Source organism: Gallus gallus, chromosome 16 (genome assembly GCF_016699485.2).
Source record: "Gallus gallus isolate bGalGal1 chromosome 16, bGalGal1.mat.broiler.GRCg7b, whole genome shotgun sequence".
In the NCBI taxonomy this organism is placed as follows: Eukaryota; Metazoa; Chordata; class Aves; order Galliformes; family Phasianidae; genus Gallus; species Gallus gallus.
The window spans coordinates 1,508,029-1,532,287 of record NC_052547.1 but is presented as its reverse complement, the minus strand read 5'-3'; the positions used below and the strand labels follow the sequence as shown (position 1 = coordinate 1,532,287).

At 54.2% G+C, this 24,259-nt stretch overlaps 5 protein-coding genes and 1 pseudogene across 6 annotated transcripts in view; 2 read left to right on the top strand and 4 right to left on the bottom strand.

The window, feature by feature from the left end:
* Positions 1-14,484, bottom strand: part of MHCYL (major histocompatibility complex Y, class I heavy chain like) — a 34,310-nt gene extending 19,826 nt beyond the window's left edge. Inside the window, exon 1 of the mRNA XM_046901539.1 lies at positions 14,458-14,484. The gene's annotated coding sequence lies outside the window, so the exon portion shown is untranslated. The remainder of the gene's footprint in view (positions 1-14,457) is intronic.
* Positions 1-24,259, top strand: part of MHCY15 (major histocompatibility complex Y, class I heavy chain 15) — a 295,994-nt gene that overhangs the window by 198,304 nt on the left and 73,431 nt on the right.
* Positions 1-24,259, top strand: part of MHCY4 (major histocompatibility complex Y, class I heavy chain 4) — a 311,182-nt gene that overhangs the window by 246,460 nt on the left and 40,463 nt on the right. The gene's annotated exons all lie outside the window — the stretch shown is intronic.
* The window catches only part of LOC124417249 (C-type lectin domain family 2 member I-like), a 246,597-nt gene that overhangs the window by 193,597 nt on the left and 28,741 nt on the right, over positions 1-24,259 (bottom strand). The gene's annotated exons all lie outside the window — the stretch shown is intronic.
* On the bottom strand, positions 11,519-14,484 carry LOC121106924 (annotated as a pseudogene).
* LOC124417253 (C-type lectin domain family 2 member I-like) overlaps positions 22,496-24,259 on the bottom strand; it is a 29,878-nt gene continuing 28,114 nt past the window's right edge. The window contains exons 1-3 of one of the 2 annotated variants that reach the window (XM_040648883.1): positions 23,272-23,527; positions 22,901-23,007; positions 22,496-22,679 (exon numbers count right to left, since the gene is read on the bottom strand). In XM_040648883.1, the coding sequence (XP_040504817.1) occupies positions 22,538-22,679; positions 22,901-23,007; positions 23,272-23,274 (252 nt within the window). In that variant the 5' untranslated portion in view covers positions 23,275-23,527 and the 3' untranslated portion in view covers positions 22,496-22,537. Of the gene's footprint in view, positions 22,680-22,900; positions 23,008-23,271; positions 23,528-24,259 lie in introns of those variants that run through there. The other variant, XM_040648884.2, reaches the window with a different exon arrangement.

The window sequence follows — 24,259 nt, the reverse complement described above, 5'->3', positions numbered from 1 at the left end:
TGGCAAAGAAGCTCAGGGGAGACCCGAGGCCGACCCCTGGGATTCCGGAGTCGAGCATACAGGGGGTCTGAAGAGTGTTACACCCCAACTGAGAAGGAAATCTTAGCCGCGTATGAGGGGGTTAGGGCTGCTTCCGAAGTAGTCGGTACGAGACGCAGCTCCTCCTGGCACCTCGACTGCCGGTGCTGAACTGGATGTTTAAAGGAAAGATTCCCTCCACCCATCATGCTACTGATGCCACTTGGAGCAAGTGGATCGCACTGATTACACAACAAGCTCGAATGGGGAACTTCAGTCATCCAGGAATCTTAGAGGTGATCATGGACTGGCCTGAAGGTAAAAAGTTGAAACATCACCAGGAGAAGAGGTATCACGTGCCAAAGAGGCCCCACCATATAATGAACTACCAGGAAATGAAAAGAAATATGCCCTGTTCACAGATGGATCGCGTCGTATTGTTGGGAAGTATCGCAGATGGAAAGCTGCTGTGTGGAGCCCCACACGACAAGTTGCAGAGGCCACTGAAGGAAAAGGAGAATCAAGTCAGTTTGCAGAGGTCAAGGCTGTCCAACTAGCCTTAGATGTCGCTGAACGGGAGGGGTGGCCAGTGCTTTATCTTTATACTGATTCATGGATGGTGGCGAATGCCTTATGGGGGTGGTTACAGCAGTGGGAGCAAAATAACTGGCAACGGAGAGGTAAACCTATTTGGTCTGCTGAACTGTGGAAAGACATTGCTGCCCGAATGAAGACTATGGTGGTAAAGGTGTGTCATGTAGATGCTCATGTGCCCAAGAGTCGGGCTACGGAAGGACAGAAAAAAAACCATCAGGTAGATCAGGCTGCCAAAATTGAGGTGGCTCAAATAGACTTGGACTGGCAGAACAAGGGTGAATTATTTCTAGCTCGGTGGGCCCATGAGACCTCGGGCCATCAAGGGAGAGATGCAACGTATAAGTGGGCTAGAGACCGAGGGGTGGACTTAACTATGGATGCTATTGCACAAGTTATTCATGACTGTGAAACATGCGCCATAATCAAACAAGCCAAGAGGATGAAACCTCTCTGGGAGGAAGGGCGATGGCAAAAGTATAAATATGGGGAGGCGTGGCAGATTGACTATATCACCTTGCCACGATCCTGCAATGGTAAGCGTTATGTGCTCACCATGGTGGAAGCGACCACTGGGTGGCTTGAAACATATGCAGTACCCCATGCTACCGCCAGAAACACCATATTAGGTCTGGAGAAACAAGTTCTGTGGCGACACGGCACCCCAGAAAGAATTGAATCAGATAATGGGACTCATTTTAAAAATTCTCTTAGAAATACTTGGGCCAAAGAACATGGCATTGAATGGATTTATCATATCCCCTATCATGCACCAGCTTCTGGTAAGATTGAACGATACAATGGGTTGTTAAAAACTATGCTGAAAGCAACGGGCGGTGGAACATTGAAGCACTGGGAGAAGCATCTGGCAGAAGCCACCTGGTTGGTCAACATCAGGGGATCTATCAATCGTGATGGTCCCACCCATTCCAGCTCCCTACATACCGTAGAGGAAGATAAGGTCCCTGTAGCACATGGAAAGAGCACGTTGGGAAAAGCAGTTCGGGTCCTTCCAGCCTCTGGAAAGGGCAGACCTCTCCGTGGAACTGTTTTTGCCCAGGGACCTGGCTCCACTTGGTGGGCGATGCAGAAAGATGGGGATGTTCAATGTGTACCACAAGGGAATTTGATGTTGGGGGAGTGCAGTCAGTGGTTCTATGTATATGTATTAAGCATGATATAATGATGTAGAATAAGGGGTGGAAGCATTTGTCACGGAGTTACCTAGATAGATCTGTGCCCGTGACAGGGGGGCAGTAGGCTTGCGGGCCCTCCTCCCCCCTGGCTTCCCAAGAAAAAAACGAAGCAGCGGCAACAATCTAAGAAGGAGAACTTATTTTACTAACTATGATGTTGGGATACAAGATGACACAATACAATACAATCTAATTGGGAGTAAGGATAATAAACCAAATGAATGAGGGAGAGAGCGAAAGAGCGATAGAGAGGGAGAGGGAGAGAGAGTGAGAGAGTTTCCGAAACCGAAAGCCTTACTTGATGAAGGCGCCCGGCTTGGAAAGCACACCCACTCCTCTCCCGGCAGCAAACAAAAGTGAAGAAGAACCGCGCGCAACCAGATGACGCATCTTCCGTGATGTATCTTCCTTCTCTGACCGTGAGGTCCTCTGGGATACGTAGTTCTTCTCTTTTGTCCATGATGTTATGATGTGGAATACCAATAGTGAAGTTACAAAACCATGACACAATTTGACCACTGACTTACCATGAGGTGACCGTTGGGAACCATGGAGATAATATGGGGGGAGACGGGGTTTGATTGAGGGACAAAGAGGAGGCTATGGGATGGCCAGAGGGTAGTTGTGGAGATACACTTGAGTCCCCCAGTCTTCCCTTCATAGTGATCTCACTAGTGTGGGCAGAGCCAGAAGTGACGGATGTCTTCATCTCTGACACTGTGGTGGTGAACACTCACATGAGGGCCAGATCCAGTGCCCATCCAGGGAAATGCCCAGACATGTCTGTATACACACAGACAGAACTGGTAAAAAGAGGAGATTTTGGTTCAGGCAGTCCATTTCACCCACTGCCTCGAACCTCCTCCTAGTGATAAGGCAAGTAGCTGCACAAGGTGGATCATCTCTTAGGACAGGCAGCTGAGCTGCAAAAAGCAGTTAAAAGGCCTTGTGGTATTGGACAGAGGTAGATGGGTGGTTTAACAATACTACTGCAACCATAGACAACAGCGAGGAGGCACCCTGGTCCCTGGTGACTCCCAAAAGCAGAGCTCCACTTCAGGCCTCACCCTGCAGCTTGGAACAAGCAGGGATCTCCTCTAGAGATACCTGCACCTCGGCTGCCTTTTCTTCTCTGACGTGTCTGGTGGGACAGCTCTCACGATTGGAATGCTGACATTTGTTGGAAGGACAAGCCCAGCAAGGTGAGGCAATGGAGTTCATAGAATCATTAATGTTGGAAAAGATGCTCTAAGGTCTAGGGCAATCCCCCACCAAAACACGTCACCAAATACTACATCTATCCTTTCCTTAAACATCTCCAGACACGGTGACTTCACCACTTCTTATCTCCCAAGAGAAGAGGCCAAATCCCACCTCACCACAACTTCCTTTCAGGGAGTTGCAGACAGCAACGAGGTCTCCCCTCATTCTCTTCTCCACACGCAACACTTCCCGTTCCCTCAGCTGCTCTCCATAAGATTTACACTACAGACCTCACGGCTCCATTGCCCTTCTCTGGACCCATTCCAGGCCCTCAGCATCCTTACTGTTGTGAGCGGCCCAACACTGAACACAGCACTTGAGGTGCGGCCTCAGCAGTGCTGAGTACAGAGGGACGATCACCTCCTGCTCCTGCTGGCTGCACTATTGCTGATACAAGCCAGGATGCCATAGGCCTTTTGTCCTCCTGGGCACACTGGGAGTTAAAGAGTTAATGCTCCAGTTCCATGGATCATGGATAGATCTGGGTGTCCTCTTCTCAGAAGGGAAGAACTACATTCTACATACCCCAGCGGACTTTGTGTTATTCTGTTTCCATTTGCTGTTCAGACGTAAAGATAAAACTGTTTGCACATCATGAGACGTTCCCTTCTTTCTCTTCTGCTTGGCCTGGCTTGATGTCTCGTCTGCCTCAGCTTGAGAGGAAGGCGTTCTCCCTCCCCTTTTCCATATCTCCCTTTCCCTTTTCCCGGGGTCTGGGTCTGCAAGCACCAAACCGGGCCGAACCAGCCCGTAAATCATTGACAAACCCCCAGGTTTGTTTCCTCTGCTCAGCTTTCCAGCCTCTCTGCCCCAGCCTGTAGCGATGCCTGGGGTTGTTGTGTCCAGAGTGCAGGACCTGGCACTTGGTCTTTGTGAACTTCAGCCCGATGGCCCCAGCCCATTGGACAGTCTGCCCAGGTCCCTCTGCAGGGCCTTCCTACCCTCAGGCAGGTTGACACTTGCCCCTAACTTGGTGTCATCTGTAAACTTTCTGATGATGCACCCGATGCCCTCATCCAGATCGTCAGTAGAGACATTAAACAGGGCAGGACCCAATACTGACCCCTGAGGCACACCAGGGGTGACCGGTCACCAGCTGCATTTATCTCCTTTCACCACCACTATCTGGGCCTGGCCATTCAGACAGTTCTTTACCCAGCAAAGAGTGTACCCGTGCAATCCACGGGATGCCAGCTTCTCCAAGGGAATACAGTGGGAGACATTGTCAAAGGCTTTGCTGAAGTCAAGGAAGGCAACGACAACAGCCTTTCCATAACCCACCAGGCAGGTCACTCGATCACAGCAGGAGATCAGGTTGGTCAAGCAGGACCTGCCTTTCACGAACCCATGCTGGCGAGGCCTGATCCCATGCTCTGTGTTGCCCTTCCCTTCTTCCTCAGGACATAAACTCTCTTTTTCTCCCGGAGTCTCAGCAAAAGTTCCCTCATCAGCCACAACGCTCTCCTTCTCCACTGGCCCATCCTGTGGTGCACTGGCATGGCCCCTTCCTCAACCTTTAAGAATTCCTTCTTGAGATGTGTCCAGCCTTCCTGGACACCTTTACCCTTCAGGAATGACTCCCAAGGGACCCTCCCGTGGTGGTTTAACCTGGCAGGTGGATCAGCAACACACAGCTCTTTGCTCACTCTCCCCTATTCCCAGTGTGATGGGGGAAACAATAACAAACAAAACAAAGTCAAACTAGAGGGTTGAGATAAAACTATTTACTGAGATAGAGAAAAGGATAATAACTACAACAAATGGATAAAACAAGTGATGCACAAGCAATTGCTCACTACTCCCAGAACAACACCCAGCTAGCCCCCAAGCAGCGGGACTGAGCAAAATGAACTCCCACCCCCTTCAAAACTCCTTCTGCTTGATCTCATATGCCATGCAATATCCCTTTGGCCACTTTCAGTCAGCTGCCCTAGTTTCTACCCTCCAGCTGCATGGCTCCTTTGCTGCAAATGGCCTTGGCTCTGGACAGCACTGCTGAGCAGCACCTACAAACATCAGTGTGTTAGCGACATTGTTTTCCACCTGGAACCAAACATAACATCATGCCAGACACACTGTAGAAAACAGTTCAATCCCAGCTGAAACTCAGACAAAGCTGCTCATGGGCGGGGAGGTCTGGTGTCAGGCTCGTCTGCCTGGCACTGTGGCTCTTCTACTCCCTGCGCAGTGCAGAAGGTGAGCAATGAATGGGGCAGTGGAGGGTGTGCTGATGGCTATGGCCACACTGACCTCATCTCACAGTGTATCAGGGCGCCCCATGCTCACCACTCCAGGAAATGTCTGATTCCCCCAAACCTGTTGCTCTTCTTCCTCACAGCGGGGTTCCTCCCGGCCTCAATCACCTCTGCAGACCCCTGTTAGTCTCTCTCCGGCAGTTCCTGCCTGTCATGTGCTGAGGAGCCAGAACTGAACACAGTGGTCCAGATGTGGCCTCACCAGGGCAGAGCAGAAGGGGAGGATCACCTTCCTCAGTCTGATGGTCACACTCATTTAATGCACCCCAGAATTCCCTTGGCCACGAGGGCACGCTGCTGGCTCATGGCCAACCTGCTGCCACCACCACATCCAGGTCCTTCTCCTCAAAGCTCCTTTCCAGAAAGTCAGCCCTAACCTGTACTGAGAACACGACTGTGCTGTCTTTAAGGGTTTTTCAGTAACTTTCACAATGACCACCTCTGTGATTTTGCCAGGCACCAAAGGGAGACTGGCAGGCCTGGAATTGACAAGGTCTTCCTTCTTGTCCTGCCTGGAAACTCAGATGTTTGCCAGCTTCCAGTCAACTGGGACATCTTGCAATTCCAAGATCCCTGGATAAACCCCATGGGCCATAGATTTACACGCATGCAACTGGAGCAGCAAATCCCACCACATCCACAGCCCACTGGGAGTTTATCATCAGTGCAGTCGTGGGCCTGAACCCAGAGCTCCAGGTGTCCCACCACCCATCTCCAGTGTTCAAGACAGACGTGAAAAAATAGTGCACTGTGTGACTCTACTTGTTCTATGTCCCAGTTTATGAGGTGATCAACCTCATCCAGTAATGAAGCGAATCATCCACGGTCCTCCTTTTGCTGGTCACACAAAAGAAGCCCTTCCATGGTCTCCAACACTGCTGCCCAGCTTCAGCTCCAACTGAGTTTTGATAGCATAATTACTCCCCTCAGAATGGCAGACAGCATTTCTGTAGCTCCCCCATGTGGCCTGATCTGGCTGCCAGTGTCCATTCACCTGCCTTTCCACCTAAACTCAGGAAGAAAAGCTGCTCAGATGAGCTGGACTTCGGCCCTGCTTCCTTGACTCCCAACTGTTTGAAAATGCCTTCTCCGGTGCTCTTAAGAGATGGCTCTTAAAAAGTGACCAGCACCCTGTGTTACAGCTGTTGTAACTTGACTTGGTAGCAGCAGTGAAATGCCACCAAACAGCAATTCTCCAAAAGGGAATTTCCATCAGTGATAACCAGAGTAAGGAGGCGAACAGGAGGGGTTGGAGCTGTCCTGCAACCGAGGTCGGGTACCCAAACACGGACGGGGTTTGTATTTCCCTGCTCTCAGCCACACGCACCCTTCCCTGCTGGGCTCACAGCGTAGCTCGCAGTTAACACACGCTGGAACACATCTTGTTTCCAGGGAGCGCCCCCTGCCGGCTGCACCGCACCACCCGTCAGGGGAAGGAGTACGCTCTCTGGGGCACTCGCAGGCTCTGTCTCCTGCGAGGGTGTGCGGGTAGCTAAGGAGGCAGGAACTGAAAGTGGAGCTCCGCACAAACTCGGGGCACTATTGTGGACTGTCTCCTCTGTGGATGTGCTTGTGGGAGCTGAGTTTAGAACTGCTGTTAAAGCTCTTCCCACACTCACAGCACAGGTAGGGTCTCTCTCCTGTGTAAATTTGCTGGTGGACATCAGGTAGGAAGAGGTTTTGAAGCTCTACTCACACTCAGAGCACTGGTAGGGTCTCTCTCCTGTGTGGACACGCTGGTGGTAGCTGAAGCTGGAACTGCTGCAGGAGTGGCTATAAGTTGAGTAGCAGCAGCAGCCACTTTTGCCTCCATCCTCATAGTCTTAAGTGTATTAATTCATGATTCGCCAGGTAGAACCTAGGGCTGGAGCATCCTTCGTCTTGCCCTGAAGGACTCCGTCAAACATACAGTCCCAATTTCGCACCATTTTTCCACTACAAAAATGAGCGGAGGAGCCTTCAAGAACCTCTGTTCTCGAGCCCACGTTACTAGCTTAGCTAGGTCTTTGTCCTTCACTGTCTCCCCTCGCTTAGCGAGGATACTGAGAAGCAGTGTCAGTGCTGCTGCAAATTCCACATCCATGCTAGCAGCAAGTGGCGGAGGAGGAAGCTGCGCAATCTTCCTACCCGAGTGGCCGCCCATCCCGGCACACGGCACTCACCCCCACCGCGGGGTCTAATTCGACGTGTGTCCAGCACACAACGCTCTGAGCTGCCGCCTTCTCGGCATGGAGCTTACCCGCTGCATCCTTCCCCGCTCTCGTTGCCTTCCGTGTCAAACCACTGTGGCAACTCTCGAGCATCCCGCTGCCTCCACGTCGAACCGCTGTGGCAACTTGTGCGGCTTTCCGGGTCCCTGTTCGGGCGCCACTTCAAGGAAGGCGGCCTGAATGAATCCACGCGTCTTCACAGAAGTACTGGTGGAAACTCCTCTAATCCTTTATTGCCCGAATCAGCTCATACTTATACAGAAATACAGGGTACACACGGCAACTTATAATTGGTTAGCACACAGAAATCACGTGTCTTGCTTGCTAGCTATTGGTACAGCATTAATCATCACACGGTACTTTTCACTGTTCTTCGCATTCCACTGTCTTGATCTCTTCCCAGGCTAGCTACCCCCTTATCTTAACTGAAGCCTCAGTTAGTCTTCCTGCTTTGACAGCTTCAAGGTCTCACAGCCTGGGTTGTGCACATAGCACTCAAGCTCACAACTCTTGCTCCCTGAGCCACTCTCCTACAGGCTATACTTTGGAACGCGCATTCTCCAAAGCCCCACCACACCCAGAAAAGATTGTGTCTCTTTCTTACTGATGGGCGGAGACACGGCAGTGATTTTGTCCATCACATCTGCTGGGATGTGACGGCGCCCATCTTGCCACTTTCTAACTAGGAACCGACTCTCCTGGGCAGGTCCTTTCACTTTGCTTCGCTTGATAGCAAAACCAGCTTGCAGAAGGGTCTGGGTTATTTGCTCTCCTTTCTCAAAAAGCGTTCTCTGCTGTATCGCCCCACAGAAGGATGCTGTCAATGTACTGCAGGCACTCAGGAGCACTGTCTGTTCCAGTACAGTTTGGATTAACCCATGGCAAATGGTTGGGCTGTGTTACCACCCCTGGGGCAAACGGTTCCAAGTAGACTGAGCGCCCCTCCAGCTGAAGGCAAATTGCGGCCTGCATTCTGTGGCCAGAGGAATGGAAAAGAAGGCATTAGCAATGTCACTGGTGGCATATACCACTTGGCTGCTTTTGACTCCAGTGTCATATTGCAGTTCTAACATGTCTGGCACAGCAGCACTCAGTGGGGGTGTGACTTCATTCAGGCCACAGTAGTCTACGTCAGCCTCCGTTCTCCACTGGCTTTACGCACTGGCCATATGGGGCTGTTAAAAGGCGAGTGCGTTCTGCTGATCAGTCCTTGACTCTCTAGCTGACAAAGCAACATATGAATGGGGAGCAAGGAGTCCCTGTTGGTGCAGTGCTGCCGTCTGTGCACTGCTTTTGTGGCAATCGGTACACTGCTGCTCTTTTACTCGCAGCAACCCCACAACAGACGGATCTCTGACAGGCCAGGCAAAACAGACAGCTGCTGAATGTTGTCTGTATCTACAGCAGCTATTCCAAAGGCCCATCGATACCCCTTGGATCCTTGAAATGCACCCCTTCTGAGGGAATCGATACCCAGCGTGCATGGGAGCCCCTGGGCCAGTCACAATAGGGTGTTTTTGCCAGGCCTTTACCAGTGAGGCTTATTTCGGCCTCCAACACAGTCAGTTCTTGAGAGCCCCCAGCCACTCCAGAAATAATGGATTGATTCTGTCCCTTCATGACTTGAGGGCATTGGAGTGGACTGTGCACCGGTATCCACCAGAGCCTTATATTTCTGTGGTTCTGATGTGCCAGGCCATCGGATCTGCGCAGTCCAATAAACTCTGTTATCCCTCTCCCTCCCTGACTGAGGGCAGGGCCCCTCTATTCATTACCTGTGGTAACTGGAGCAACTACACCGCTGGTTGATTAGTTCTGTAATGCTCTCACCCGTGCTCACAGTACAGGAGTAGTGTGGTCATGCCACTTCCTCATGTCTTCTCTGTGGTCACTGAGGTAACGCCACAAGGCAATACGCAATGCAATCCTACAATGTTCCTCATTTGAGCAGGAAAGAATTTGCCTTCAGTAGCTGAGATTTTTGATGATGCGGGTGAGGAGAAGGGGTCCATCCCCTTTAACTAAGTGGATTTTCATTAGCTTGATCAGTTCTTTCATTAGGCCCCTTTGCTTATCCTGATCTTCATCAAATGTTTCTGATACTTCTACCGGTTCGTCATGATTAATCAACAGAGACACTTGTTCTTGTACTTCATCCAGTCTGTTTGCTAATTCTGAGATGGCTGAAATGGAAGCGTGTGTTGGGGGTAGATCTGGTGCTGTTCTTGTGAGTTTCTGCCATATATCAGGCATTGTTCTCACTCTCTGCAGATCATGACCTTGGCGTGGATCGTTAGGAGCAAAATTTAGGGTCATACACCATTCCCACCACAGCTATTTCCCTCAAATACTGGATACCTTTTTCAGCTGTATCCCACTTCTACATCACAGGCTTCAGACTGTCTCTGACGGGATGTCTTTCCCTGACGGCTACTAACATTCGTTCCCAGAGGGTGGTGGCTCCATCCAAACATCTACTAATCCTTCTGTCAATAGATGAGTCTTTGGCAATGCCTCCGAGTTGGCGGGCTTCGTTACCATCCAGAGACAAGCTACCGGCCTCGCCATCCCAACAGCGAAGCAACCAGGTGACAAGGGTTTTGTTCGGATGCCGTGTAAACTCTTTCCTTGAGCCTTGGATTTCAGTCATCTTCAGAGGTCGGCAAACAGAAATAGAGACTTCCTCTTCATCACTCGCCTCTCCGTGTCTCTTGGTTTTTGCTTTTGCCTTTCGTGGCTCTGAGGAGGCCCCATGGCCTGGATCTTCCTCTACCTCCTCCTCCGCAGCTGCTGCTTCTTTTTTCCATTCCAGACGCGTGGACACCCACTTCCATTTTCTTGCCTTCCACAGGGGCAGCTGACACTGCTACTGGTGTCTCCTGTGACTGATCAGATTCGACTTGGAGATTTCCCCCTTTGGCTTCAACCTCTGCTTGGAAACTCTCTCTCTCCAGAAGAGTATTACATAGAGCACGGTAAGCACAAGCCAAGCCCCAAATAAGCCGTACCTCCTTCGATCTATCTGAGCCACACCATCCCTGACTCAAATACTGCTTCGTTTCCTGGGATCCCACAGGTGTTCAAGAGTGGAGTGCCATGACATTGTGGGTCCCCACGCTTCTAAGATTTCTCCTAACCTCTCCATATTCCCTGCCAGTCAGCATTCTCTGGTTTTGGAGGAGACTTCTTCCACATAACACAAATGGAGAAGAAAACAGTCAATGGAGATTGATAACATGCACAAGAGTATGAGCTCCAGCTCGGCAGTTGAAAAAACACGTGACAAACTGAGAAGAAAGCCTGGAAACTGGTTTGAAAGTGTCAAACTTAAAATGATACCACATTGCATAAAGGTACCAGGCAGGTGTCTCCATCAGGGCCCTTATTTGGTTATACATGAACACAATTCCACAGCACGAAATCATGATGTTAATTATAGGCCAATAATATCCCAAGATCATGATTGTCCTTAATCCCTTATACAACGCTCCTGCAATAAAGAGCAGACTCATAGCTGGTAGCTGCTAAAAATGGGGGAAAAACAACAACAACAACTACTGGGTACAGTGTCCGGAGTTCGCAGACTGCCCAGACTATAATCTCATCTATGAAGGTCACACACTAGCAATGCCTTGCAGTCTGGCAGTCTCCGGCTTAAAGAAATCCTTTCTTTTCTCTGTTAGCGTTAAAAGCTTCAGATTGCCCGCATTCTCCACAAAAGCTGTCACGGACTTATCTAGCTCAATCTAGATAAGTCTATGCCCGTGACAGGGAGGCCGTGGGCCTGTGGGCCCCTGGCACCCAAGAATGGGAAGGGAAAGGGGACAGGGGAATGGGAGCTGGGCTCAGAGAGGGAAAAAGAACAGAGCAGTGGCAACAATCTCAGGTGGAAACATTATTTTACTAACCGTGATATTGGAATGCAAGATAACACAATATAATACAATCAATTGAAAGTACGGGTTATAAATCATTTAAATAAGAGAAAGCTTCCAAAACCGAAAGCTCTGCTTGAATGAAGGTGCACAGCTCGGAAGCACACCCAGCACTCTGCATGGCTGCCGGAGAGAGAGTGTGAGCCTGATCACGCAACTCATATCCCGTGATTTCAGTGCCGTATCTTCCCTCTCTGACCGTGAGGTCCTCTGGGATACGCAGTTCTTCTTCTCTTTCGAGAAGCAGGTATCTGGAAGGTTGTCAGTCCACAGAACCGGACTATTAACCCTGTAATTACCCGGGCTGTCCATGATGCTATGATGTGGAATACCAATGGCAAAATTACAAAACCATGCCAGCTTGGCTCAAAGCCTGGTCAGCAGCATCCATCCAAGGCATGAGCTGCCCAACAAGGTTTTGAAGCTAATGGCTGACTACAATGAGCACAGCGCTGAGAGCTGCTTTTCACAAAGAAAGCAGCTGAACAAAGTTGAGACCGGGGCGTTCTGACCTGGGTACAATTGGCACAGGCACCAGCTAAGATAATCCTACATGGTAGGAGAGCGCCTAGCACAGGGCAGAACCCATGTGCTAACTGTTGGAAACAGTGTGTGAGCAGGGGAGCACACACTGCGTCAGCCCGAGGAGATGCAGGAAGTTGAGCAAACAGAGATACACACACCCACAAACTCCAAACACATGCATGCAGGGCTGGCTGAAGTAGCACAGCACTCAGATGGAAGGTTCACTTCCTGTGCGGGTGAGAAGAGATGGTATCATGTGGGGCCACATCCGCATCCTGACTCACCACCCTGGGGGTTCTCCAGGGAGGGCTGGGCCCAGTATTGCCCCGGCCGTGGGCCCAACGGGGGAGCGCAGGGAACTGGGACCGCTCCAACCACAGGGACCCCTCCTGAGCCCCCGTTCCACACTAAAGCTGTGGCCGAGCCGCTGGATTCTCCGTCGTGGCCTGCAAGGGAGGGAGAGCAGTGAGCCCTGTCTCTGTGCTCGCTGTGGGGCATGGAGCATCATGCCACCACCACCACTGTGACCCCAAAAGCAACGAGGGGCCCCAGAGTGCCCTGACCCCAAGCACTGGCAGGGGACAGTTCTGCCCTTGGCATTCACCTGCTGCTGCTTCGTAATCCTTCTTCTCCTTCCCTGCAGACAGAAAGAAGTGTCAGCACTGGCTCATGTCAGACCATGGGCATTCCCAAGGGGGTTCAGGCCCCACCTGCAGTTCCCGCTTTCTCCCCCCAGCTCTCTGCTTTTACCTGACTTTCTCTTCCACACCTCCAATCCAACGACAGCAGCGATGACAACACAATGGTGACGACTGCCCAGCCCCACCGGGGATCAGGTTGGGCAGCGGCTCTGGAGGAGAGCGCCGTTGTCAGGAAAGGAAGGGGCGGCCCCCAAATCCCAACCCCACATGCCCCACGCTGCTAGCTCACCCCATGAGAAGAGACCAGGCTGGGGCAGGCTGGCGTGCTCCACGCGGCACCGGTAGTTGTCCCTGTCCTCCGGCAGCACATCAATGGCAGCCGAGGCGTGGTAGGTGCCATCCCTATTGGGCACAATGCCCCCCCAGCGAGTCTCCTGGTCCCGGACCATGCCGTCCTTCATCCAGCTGATGGCAATGGGCCGCGGGTAGAAGCCGTGAGCGTGGCAGGACAAGGTCAGGATCCCGTCGGCCTCCTTCCCCCACACTCGCACCTTGGGCCGCTCTGCCGATTGGTGACGTTGTGGGCCGGGCTGAGCTCCACACACTGAGCCCCTGCCCCACACCCAGCCCAGCCCCAAGTCCCCCTCCCATCCTCACCTCTCCTTTTCACTGCCGCCTTCCCATGCTCCAGGTATCTCCTCAAGTTCTGAACGCAGACAGTCCCCAGCTCATGCTTCCATCTCTCAGCATACGTCCCTTCCTCCTCCCATCTCCTCTTGGTGATTTCTGCCACCGGATCCGCCGCAGTGAACGTCATCGTGTCCATATCAAAGGCGAGGAAGTCCTCTCCCATCAAATGCATACTGATCGTACCCTCGGATGCTGCCGTCCTCCAGGATGTCACAGCCGATCATCATCTGCATCGTGTGAGACCCTGAGGCACAGCCAGAGTGATAGGTGAGAGGCTTCTTGGGCTGTGGGGCACCGTGAGTGCCATGGGTCTGGGGTGGGGTGGGTGGGCGCAGGAGCAGGGCAGCCCAGGGACAGTGCCACCACACATGGACGGCCCAGCACAGCTGGGCGTGGGGCACGGCCAGACATCAGTGGGGCTGGCGGACACCCTCGGCACACAGAGCTCCTGTCCCAGACGCATCGCGCTGCAGCTTCCCCCACGCTCACCTTTACTTTTGTTGTAGCGTTCCGGCAGCCTGCTCAGGAACCAGTCAAAATCCCGCTCACCGCCCTGGGCCTTCTGGGTCTGCAGCAGCCCAGTGCTCCTGGTCCTCCTGCGGCAGCATCTCCACGATGGGCTGTGCAGTCCTGCTCTTACTGTCGTAGATACCGAAGATTTTGTCGTCCACGTACCCGACGATCACGAACCGCGGCATCCCGGGGCCGGGATTCGTAATCCCGGTCAGGAAGTAGCGCAGGGAGTGCAACCCTGCGGGGACAGACGGCGACAGAGCCGTGAGCCGCGGGTGGGGGTCCCGCGGACGCAGCCCCGGCGTCGGGGAGCGGGGAGCCGCGGGTCCCGGTGCCGGGGGCAGCCCGATCCCGCAGTACACACCGCACACCGCCGCGCCCAGGGCGCCAAGCAGCAGCAGCAGCAGCAGCAGCAGCAGCAGCAGCAGCAGCAGCAGCAGCAGCAGCAGCAGCAGCGCAGCCGCAGCCGCAGCCGCAGCCGCAGCCGCAGCCGCAGCCGCAGCCGCAGCCGCAGCCGCAGCCGCAGCCGCAGCCCCAGCACCACCACCTCGCTCGGACCCATCGCACCGCTCCGCTCTGCGGAGACCCCAGGCTCCGCACAGCTTCATAAATGGTACCTCCGCTCCTCCCGGCCAATGGAGTCCGTGAGCGCGGGTGACGTCACCGGGCGCCAGGCAGATCTCGCTCGTGAGGGTTGTCAAAAGTGAAAGCGAAAGTTCGGAGGACAGGAGGGGACGAGCGGGTCCCTGTGGCGACCCCGGGAATGAAGGGAAGAAGGGAAGGAGCCGTCCGCCAGAGCGCGGTCGAGGGCCGCGATGGGAGCACCACCAGTGTGGGGCACGCGGAACGCTCCTCCCAGCAAGGATAGGTTGGGTGCAGAGAGGCACAGAGACCCCAAGGGTGGGAAGGATCACCATTGATCCCCACCCGACAGGGAATGATCCCGAGGGCAGCGGCTACAAGCATCACCTCAGCTCTGCTAAACCCCCCACAATTCAGGAGGTAACAGTTAGAGACCTGCTACTCCAACTGGACTGCCACAAGTCCATGGGACCGGATGAGATTCACCCGAGAGTGCTGAGAGAACTGGCAGAGGTGATAGCCGAGCCGCTTTCCATCATCTATCAGTGCTCCTTGTTGACGGGTGAGGTCCCAGAAGTCTGGAGGCTTGCCAATGTGAATCCCATCTACAAGAAGGGCTGCAGGGAGGATCCGGTGAACTACAGGCCTGTTAGCCTGACCTCGGTGCCGGGGAAGATTATGGAGCAGATTGTCTTGAGGGAGATCACGTGGCACATGCAGGTCAACCGGGGGATCAGGCCTAGCCAGCATGGGTTCACGAAGGGCAGGTCCTGCTTGACCAACCTGATCTCCTTCTATGATCCAGTGACCCGTCTGCTGGATGAGGGAAAGGCTGTTGATGTGGTCTACCTAGACTTCAGCAAAGCCTTTGACACTGTCTCGCACAGTATTCTCCTCCAGAAGCTGGCAGATCGTGGCTTGGACAGATACATTCTTCGCTGGGTAAGGAACTGGCTGGAGGGCCGGGCCCAGAGAGTGGTGGTGAATGGAGTTAAATCCAGCTGGCGACCGGTCACGAGTGGTGTTCCCCAGGGGTCGGTGCTGGGGCCTGTCCTCTTTAATATCTTTATTGATGACCTGGATGAGGGCATTGAGTGCACCCTCAGTAAGTTTGCAGATGACACCAAGCTAGCTGGAAGTGTTGATCTGCCTGAGGGTAGCGAGGCCTTACAGAGGGATCTGGATAGGTTGGATAGCTGGGCTGAAGCCAATGGGATGGGATTCAACAAGACCAAATGCCGGGTCCTGCACTTTGGCCACAATAACCCCAGGCAACGCGACAGGCTTGGGGCAGAGTGGCTGGAAGACTGTGTAGAGGAAATGGACCTGGGGGTGTTGATTGACGCTAGACTGAACATGAGCCAGCAGTGTGCCCAGGGGGCCAAGAAGGCCAATGGCATCCTGGCTTGTATCAGAAACAGTGTGGCCAGCAGGAACAGGGAAGTAATTATCCCCCTGTACTCAGCACTGGTGAGGCCGCACCTCGAGTACTGTGTCCAGTTTTGGGCCCTTCACTGCAAGAAAGACATCGAGGCCCTGGAGCGTGTCCAGAGGAGGGCAACAAAGCTGGTGAGGGCTCTGGAGCACAGGCCTTATGAGAAGCGGCTGTAGGAGCTGGGGTTGTTTCAGTCTAGAGAAGAGGAGGCTCAGGGGAGACCTTATTGCTCTCTATAACTACCTGAAGGGAGGTTGTAGTGAGCTGGGGGTCAGCCTCTTCTCTCGGGTGACAGTGATAGGACTAGAGGGAATGGCTTCAAGCTGCACCGGGAAGATTCAGGCTGGACGTTAGGAAATACTCCTTCTCTGAAAGGGTGGTCAGGCACTGGAATGGGCTGCCCAGAGAGGCGGTGGAGTCACCGAGCCTGGAAGTGTTTAAAGAGCGTTTGGACGTTGTGTTGAGGGACGTGGTTTAGCGAGAACCATTGATGTAGGGCAAATGGTTGGACTGGATGATCCTGTGGGTCTTTTCCAACCTTAGCGATTCTAGGATTCTATGATTCTATGAGCACGTGACTGCCTGGAGCGGACGGGGGCTGGAGCCACCCTTTCTGTCTCAGTGATGCCTCTGGGAGCACAGTGCTGTCTGAGTCTGCGCAGGCTCCCTTTCCCCCCACCCTTTCCTCCTGCAGCACAAGGATGAACGCTGCATTCCTCAGCTCACCCCTTTCTCCAAACTGTTACTGGAGGGGTGAGTTCATTTCTCTCTGATATCTTTCCCTACAGCACCTATTTCTCAAATAAAGGCCGTGTCACCGCCTTTGTTTGCTCTACACCACGTTCACCCAAAACTTCTCAAGGCTTCAGCCCCGTGGCTCGGTGAAGCTCCCTGCCACGCACAGCCCTTCCCTCAGAGACTTTTTTTTTACACAAAAAGTGGAGAAATTTAGGTTAGATGTAAGAGGGTAATGTTTTACTCAAAGGTGAGGTCCCAGCACAGGCTGCCAGGAGAAGCCGTGGATAACCCCCCTCCGGGAGCATCCCAGGACAGGCTGGATGAGACCCTGAGCAGCCTGATCTGGTGGGGGACAAACAGCCCACAGCAGGGGGCTGGAACCACATGGGCCTGAAGGACCCCTTCAGCTTCAGCTTCAGCCATTCTATGATTCTGTAACTCTTTCCAGGCACGGGAGACCTCAAGTGCACGTTGTGTGTGTGCTGGGAGAGGGCCAAATAACAGCATTTTACAGCCAGGAAAATAAAGACAAAATCACCTCTCCAATGTCCTGCTGATCACTTGATAGAATCATAGAATCACCAGGGTTGGAGAAGACCTACAAGATCATCCAGTCCAACCCCTTCTCTTCTGTGCTGTTTTTCAATCAAGACCCTAAAAACACATCCTGAAGTTCTGTACCACAGGAAACTTTGGGAAAACAGGGGGAGTTTGACCCCTGCTTTCCCATGTATGAAACAAAGAAAGAATAAGAAGCGACTATACCGTATCCCAAGAGAGAAACTGAAGCGTTTTGTTTGTTGTCAATTTCATCACACAGACAGGAGGTGCAATAGAGGAAGGGAAGCAGATTGCTCACCCCTTTCAGAACACTCCACGATCGCAGGGGAAAACTCCGCCAAGGAGGGATCCCCAACCAGAAATCCTCACCCAGTGGCTGTCAGCTCTTCTATGGGGTCTAAGAGGAGTGCAGCCAGGCTCAAACCCTTCCTGCTGCACAGCTGCATCGCCTTCACCTCTGCTGCCAGTGCTGAGCGGTCCTTTCCCAGGTGATCCATGAGAGGGTCAGGCTGGGACTCAGCAGTTCCCATGCAGGCAGCGATGCTATGGGGCAGTGACACTACTGGGCAACGTTATGGGGTAGAGACACAATGGAGTGGTGCAGCTACGGGGCAGTGAGGCTTTGGGGCAGTGCTGCTATGGGGCAGTGATGCTATGGGGCAGTGCTGCTATGGGGCAGTGAGGCTTTGGGGCGGTGCTGCTATGGGGCAGTGAGGCTTTGGGGCGGTGCTGCTATGGGGCGGTGAGGCTTTGGGGCGGTGCTGCTATGGGGCGGTGAGGCTTTGGGGCGGTGCTGCTATGGGGCGGTGAGGCTTTGGGGCGGTGCTGCTATGGGGCGGTGCTGCTTTGGGACGGTGCTGCTTTGGGGCGGTGCTGCTATGGGGCGGTGCTGCTATGGGGCGGCGTCACAGTGGGAAAGAACAGCACGGTGGAAAGGCGATACAGGAGAGGAATGGCAAAGGGACAAACAGGAAAGGAACGCTCAGCGGTCTGCGAACATCTCGGCTCACGGGGAGATACCCCCCCAGGGAGGGATCTCCACGCACAGAGCCTTCCCAGCCGCTCTCAGCCCTTCCATGAGGTCTCAGAGCAGTGCGGGCAGGCTCCGCCCCTCCCGCTCACACCGCTGCACCGCCTCCAGCTGTGCCGCCAGGGCTGCCCGCTCCTTTCCCAGGTGCTCCATCGCTGGGTCAAGCCGGGACTCGGCAGCTCCCATTGGGGCACGAAGAGGCCGAGGCGGCCGACGGCAAACGGCGACCGTCCCGCGGGAACCGCGAGACACGGGAGAGGATCTCAGCCGTCGGCCGGGCGGCGCTTCGCCCACGGGACAGCGGGCAGCAACCGCGGGAAACGCGGCCCGGTGCGTCCGCAGGCCGTGAAGCAGCGCAGGAAGCGCAGGGACACGGCGGGGAACGAGCCCGGCGCTCCGCTGTGGGACGCCTTCACGGCCCGCCGCGGCGCCCGGTGATGACATCACATCCGGCCTGGAGCGGAAGCGCAGTGTGGACGGGCGTGGAAGGGAGGGGGCTGATGGAGAAAGAATGGCGGTGCTTCCGTGCCTGGGGCAGCGCTCCGTCCCTCCCGTCCCCCACAGCGCTGCGGAGCGATGGCAGCGGCTGCAATAGAGCACGCTTTGCTTACTGCAAACTCCGCGTCTTTACGATGGGCAGCGGCTTGGCAGGATGGGCAGAGAAAGAAATCGAAGGAGTCCCGAAGGCGTGTGACTCCCTGAAGGTATTGGCCAGTGCAGATCCCGGGAAGGTTGTGGCTGTGCAGAGGCCTCTTCTGCACGGAGGCACTGGGTGAGCTGCCAGCAGCTTCCATTGCTGCCCAGCTAAGCGTACCCGAAGTCATGGGCTGTACCTGAAGGGGGCCTCCAGGAAAGCTGGGATGGGGCTGTTTTGTAAGGGCGTGGAGCGACAGGAGGAGGGGAAAATGGCTTTAGAGTGGAAGAGGGTGGATTTAGACAGTGGAGCAGGTTGTGGATGCCCCCGCCCTGTGAGCAGCCTGGTGTGGTGGGAGGTGTCCCTGCCTCCAGCCGGGGATGGAAGTGAATGGTCTGAAAGGTCCCTTCCAACCCAAACCATTCTATGGTTCTTTGTAAACTGCAGGGAATTGCAGAGGAGAATGGCTTTAAGAAGCCAATAGCACTAGAGATGCAGCGTGCATTTCAGAGAGCACCTCTGTGCAGTGAGGTCAGAGCGTGCCTGAAACAATACGGCCCGGACACAGAGACTGGCTCAGAATGATGACAGAATCATAGAGGCACAGGCTGGAAAGGACCTACAGATCATCCCGTCCAACTGTCCTCCTATCACCATCACCACCGCTGAGCTCCTCAGCCTCATCTCGTAGCACCTCATCCACAATGTCAGTGGTTTATGGGCTGGTTCGGCCCGGTTCCGTGAGTAGCGGGCAGAGGGACCCACAGATCTGCACCCCAGAAAAGGGGAACAGGGAAAAGGATAGCGAGATGGGCCCAAAAACAACACGGCAGCAACGATCTGAACAGAAACAAAGTAATTGACTAGAAAGGACATCGGGCTGCAAGATAATACACTGTAATACAACAGCAGCACTGGCACAAGGTTGGTGGTGATGGGATCTCTCATTGTGGGTGCACCTTTTGCTTCCAGAGGACGTAGTGGTCAGCTCTGCTGCAGACCCAGTGCTTGTGTAGGTGGCACAGGGATGAGCTGATCCTGTCCCCGTTCAGGTACGCACATCGGCCTCCACCTCGCAGCTCAAACCTGTGCCCAAGGGAGGAGAATGGGAAAGGTGCCCCAATCTGCTGAGAAAAGCTGGGGCTGCCTCTTCTGGGGAAGGAGGGCAGCAGAAAGGGCTCATGGTGGAGCACCAAGCCTGAGCCTGGCAGCCTATGCGAAACCACGGCTGTGGCACCAGGAGAAGGTCCCCATCCCAAAGAGAGCCCGTGGAAGTCGTGGCAGCTGGACAGACAGACTGACCAGTTGGTGAAGGCTGTGACATCGCTCCACATCCACTGGGCGTCCTCTTCTTCCCTGTGAAGCCCGAATCCTGCAGTTTGCCGGCCCTGGAAGCGCATCATGAAATCCTTTAAAGAAGAGAGTGTTGAATGTTAGGAGGTTTTAGCATCTGTCCCACCCATCTCAGGCTCCAGCAGGCTGCAAGGCGCTGCATTCTGCTGCATGGAAGAAGCTTGTTTGTGCTTCCATGGCACAAGAGCTGCCCCCGGAGGTGCACATCTCGGGATGTCCCCCAGATGGATGCGGAGGGGGTGGGGCAGTAACGTGCTGCTGTCCCTCCCCAGCCTGGTGCCTTCCCCAGAGCTTTGGGCTCATGTCCCCATCTCACCATCTCCTCCGCACTGCCTATGGTGGCCAGGGAAGCTCCGTGGGCATTGCAGTGCTCCCTGCTGCTGTTCCAATCATTCTCCTCCTTCGAAAATAATAGCATTTCCCCTGGAATCCGCCCAGGCGTTGGGGCACACGTGGGCAAAGGCTGGGAAAGGTGGGATGGGGGCCCGCAACACACTGAAAAGAGGAATTGGACAAATGTGGGGCAAAGGGTGGAAATCTGCATTTCTCTCACCTCCCTCCAACAGAGGTGGGATATGGGCTGCACTGTGACGTGCTGCAGCCCCGGGTGCGGTTGCAGAGGTGGGAAGGTTGAGCAGAGCGTGGTGTAGGGCACCACGTGGCTGCCCCAGAGCACATGGGAGCAGGGCTGTGCTTGCGGAGCGCATCCATGTGCTGGAAACCCCAAATCCCTGCTCTGTACCCAAACCTGAGGCATCCTCACCATGGGGATGCTTGGTGGCACTCACCGGTCGATATCACCACCAGCACGAGGATGAGGCTCCCAGTGCTGCACACGCAGCAATGAGCTGCACACGGGATCTCCTCCTTCCCACCCCATGGCACCAGGAGCTTGGGGGGCAGAGAGTGGGTGGGGACACGCCTTCTACTCCTGTTCCCCCCCATGCCCTCCTTCCTGCTCAGTCCCCACCATTACCCCATTGGGTTTTTCCTCCACTCTGCCCAAGGGGCTCTGTTGCTGCTTTGTGCTCTAAAAATGTTTCCTGTTGGTCTCCTTCTCCATAGCGGGTGTGGAAGTATTGGACTCCAGCACCAATATGTGCACATCCTCTTCTGGGAGCTGGGATCAGAACTGGAGGCAGACATTGGTAGAAGTGGTTTTCCTCTTTTTGTTTCTCTTTTTTCCACCCATTCCACTCTTTTGTTCCCCATCCCCAGCCTTACCTTGTTGGATCCTTCTCCTCTGGTGTGCTGGGGGTTCTGGTGCTGCTTTGTGCTCTGAGAAATGGTTCAGTCGTTCTCCCTCTGCAGGCGTGGAAACCTTGTGCTTCAGTATTGGTGTTTGCACAGACTGCTGTGGGGTGGACAGTTAGGATGGGGGGGATAGAAGAAAGGACTGAAGGAGGGGCTCGGGAGGATTAGAAAGGTGGGAGAAAAAGGAGAGAGAACGGGGAGAGGAAAGTGGAAGGAAGGAAAGAGAGAGGAGCAAGAGAAGCAGGAAGGAGCTCAGTGCAGTGTGAAATGTGAAGACGTGAGAAGCCAAAGGCGTGTGGTACCTTCAGCTGAGCAGCGTGTGCAGGCAGAGGATCTGTCTGGGGAAGCCAAACCACACTACAGAGCATTTCTGTGGTCATGCTACATGCTACATTTATTCACGGTTTCAATGCCGGCTGTCCCGCAAGCAGCAGCACACACAGAAGCAGCGTTAGGTCTTTTATGCCCAGCACCACGGTGAAGCCCTTTGCTCCCTGGGCCCTCCTCGCCCACCTTGGAGCTCGGGCTGATGTTTGCAGCTTTGTGAGAAACACGCTCCAGGTCTACAATTTCGATCAGGCCGAGATCTCTGTGAAGAGCAGTTTGTCCATGATTGCAACAACGGGCGCACGCCCCCTACTACTGCCAAGGGAGAAATTGCGCTCCTGATCAGTGAAATCCACTCCGTTTTCTCCCCTGGTCCAACACAGGCAAAGCCTCTCCTGGCACTCATTGGTTGAGCATCTCAGGCTCACAGTGATCCGAAGCTGTTGCTGCATTATGTTTCCATACAACGTCTGTTAGCAACCCATTGTCTTTGTGTATGTTCTGTACTTTTAAGGAGATAGGAGGACAACATTTCCAACAGTCTGCACACTCCTTCTGTCCTGTGCTAGGCTCTCCCCTACCCTATAGAATTTCCTTACCTGGTGCCTGTGCCAATTCTACCCAGGAGGGAATGCCCCAGTCTCAACTTTACTCTGTTCAGCAGCTTTTTCTGTGAAAAGCAACTTCACCTACACTACATACAGAGATACTGGAAATTTCCGCTGTAAAAACACAACCTACCTGTCACACGGCTGACCGGTCCTGACACGGTGGTGGGGTCTCTCATTGTGGGTGTGCCTTTTGCTTCCAGAGGACATAGTGGTCAGCTCTGCTGCAGACCCAGTGCTTGTGTAGGTGGCACAGGGATGAGCTGATCCTGTCCCTGTTCAGGTACGCACATCGGCCTCCACCTCGCAGCTCAAACCTGTGCCCAAGAGGGAGGAGAATGGGAAAGGTGCCCCAATCTGCTGAGAAAAGCTGGGGCTGCCTCTCCTGGGGAAGGAAGGGCAGAAAGGGCTCATGGTGGAGCAACAAGCTGAGCCAAGCAGCCTATGGGAAACCATGGCTGTGGCACCAGGAGAAGGTCCCCATCTCAAAGAGAGCCATGGGAAGTCATGGCCTGGACAGCTGGACAGACAGACTGACCAGTTGGTGAAGGCTGTGCCATCGCTCCACGTCCACTGGGCATCCTCTTCTTCCCTGTGCAGCCCGATCCAACAGTTTGCCGGGCCCTGGAAGCGCATCATGAAATCCTTTAAAGGAAGAGAGTGTTGAATGTCAGGAGGTTTCAGCATCTGTCCCACCCACATCTCAGGCTCCAGCAGGCTGCAAGGCGCTGCATTCTGCTGCATGGAAGAAGCTTGTTTGTGCTTCCATGGCACAAGAGCTGCCCCCAGAGGTGCACATCTCGGGATGTCCCCCAGATGGATGAGGGAGGGTTAGGGGCAGTAATGTGCTGCTGTCCCTCCCCAGCCTGGTACCTTCCCCAGAGCTTTGGGCTCGTGTCCCCATCTCACCATCTCCTCCGCACTGCCTATGGTGGCCAGGGAAGCTCCGTGGGCATTGCAGTGCTCCCTGCTGCTGTTCCAATCATTCTCCTCCTTGGAAAAATAATAGCATTTCCCCTGGAATCCGACCCAGGCGTTGGGGCACACATGGGCAAAGTCTGGGAAAGGTGGCACAGGGACCTGCCGACATGCTGAAATGAGGAATTGGACAAATGTGAGGCAAAGGGCAGGAAATCTGCATTTCTCTCACCTCCCTCCAACAGAGGTGGGGATGGGCTGCACTGTGACGTGCTGCAGCCCCGGGTGCGGTTGCAGAGGTTGGAAGGTTGAGCAGAGTGTGGTGCAGGGCACCGAATGGCTGCCCCAGAGCACGTGGGAGCAGGGCTGTGCTTGGGGAGCGCATCCATGTGCTGGAAACCCCAAATCCCTGCTCTGTACCCAAACCTGAGGCACCCTCTCACCGTGGGGATACTTCTTGCCCTCACACGGTCGATATCACCAGCAGCACGAGGATGAGGGCTCCCAGTGCTGCACACGCAGCAATGAGCTGCACACGGGATCTCCTCCTTCCTGTCACATGGCACCAGGAACCTGGGAAGCAGCGAGCGGGTGGGGACACGCCCTTCTACTCCTGTTCTCCCCCCATGCTCTCCTTCCTGCTCAGTCCCCACCATTACCCCATTGGTCTCCTTCCCACTCTGCCCAAGGGCTCTGTTACTGCTTTGTGCTCTGAAATGTTTCCTGTTGGTCTCCTTCTCCAGAGCGGGTGTGGAAGTATTGGACTCCCAGCAGCGTATCTGCACATCCTCTTCTTGGAGCTGGGGGTCAGAACTGGAGGGCAGATGTTGGTAGAAGTGGTTTTCCTCTTTATGTTTCCCTTTTTTCCATCCCATTCCACTCTTTTGCTCTCCATCCCCAGCTTACCCTGTTGGGATCCTTCTCCTCTGGTGTGCTGGGGGTTCTGGTGCTGCTTTGTGCTCTGAGAAATGGTTCAGTC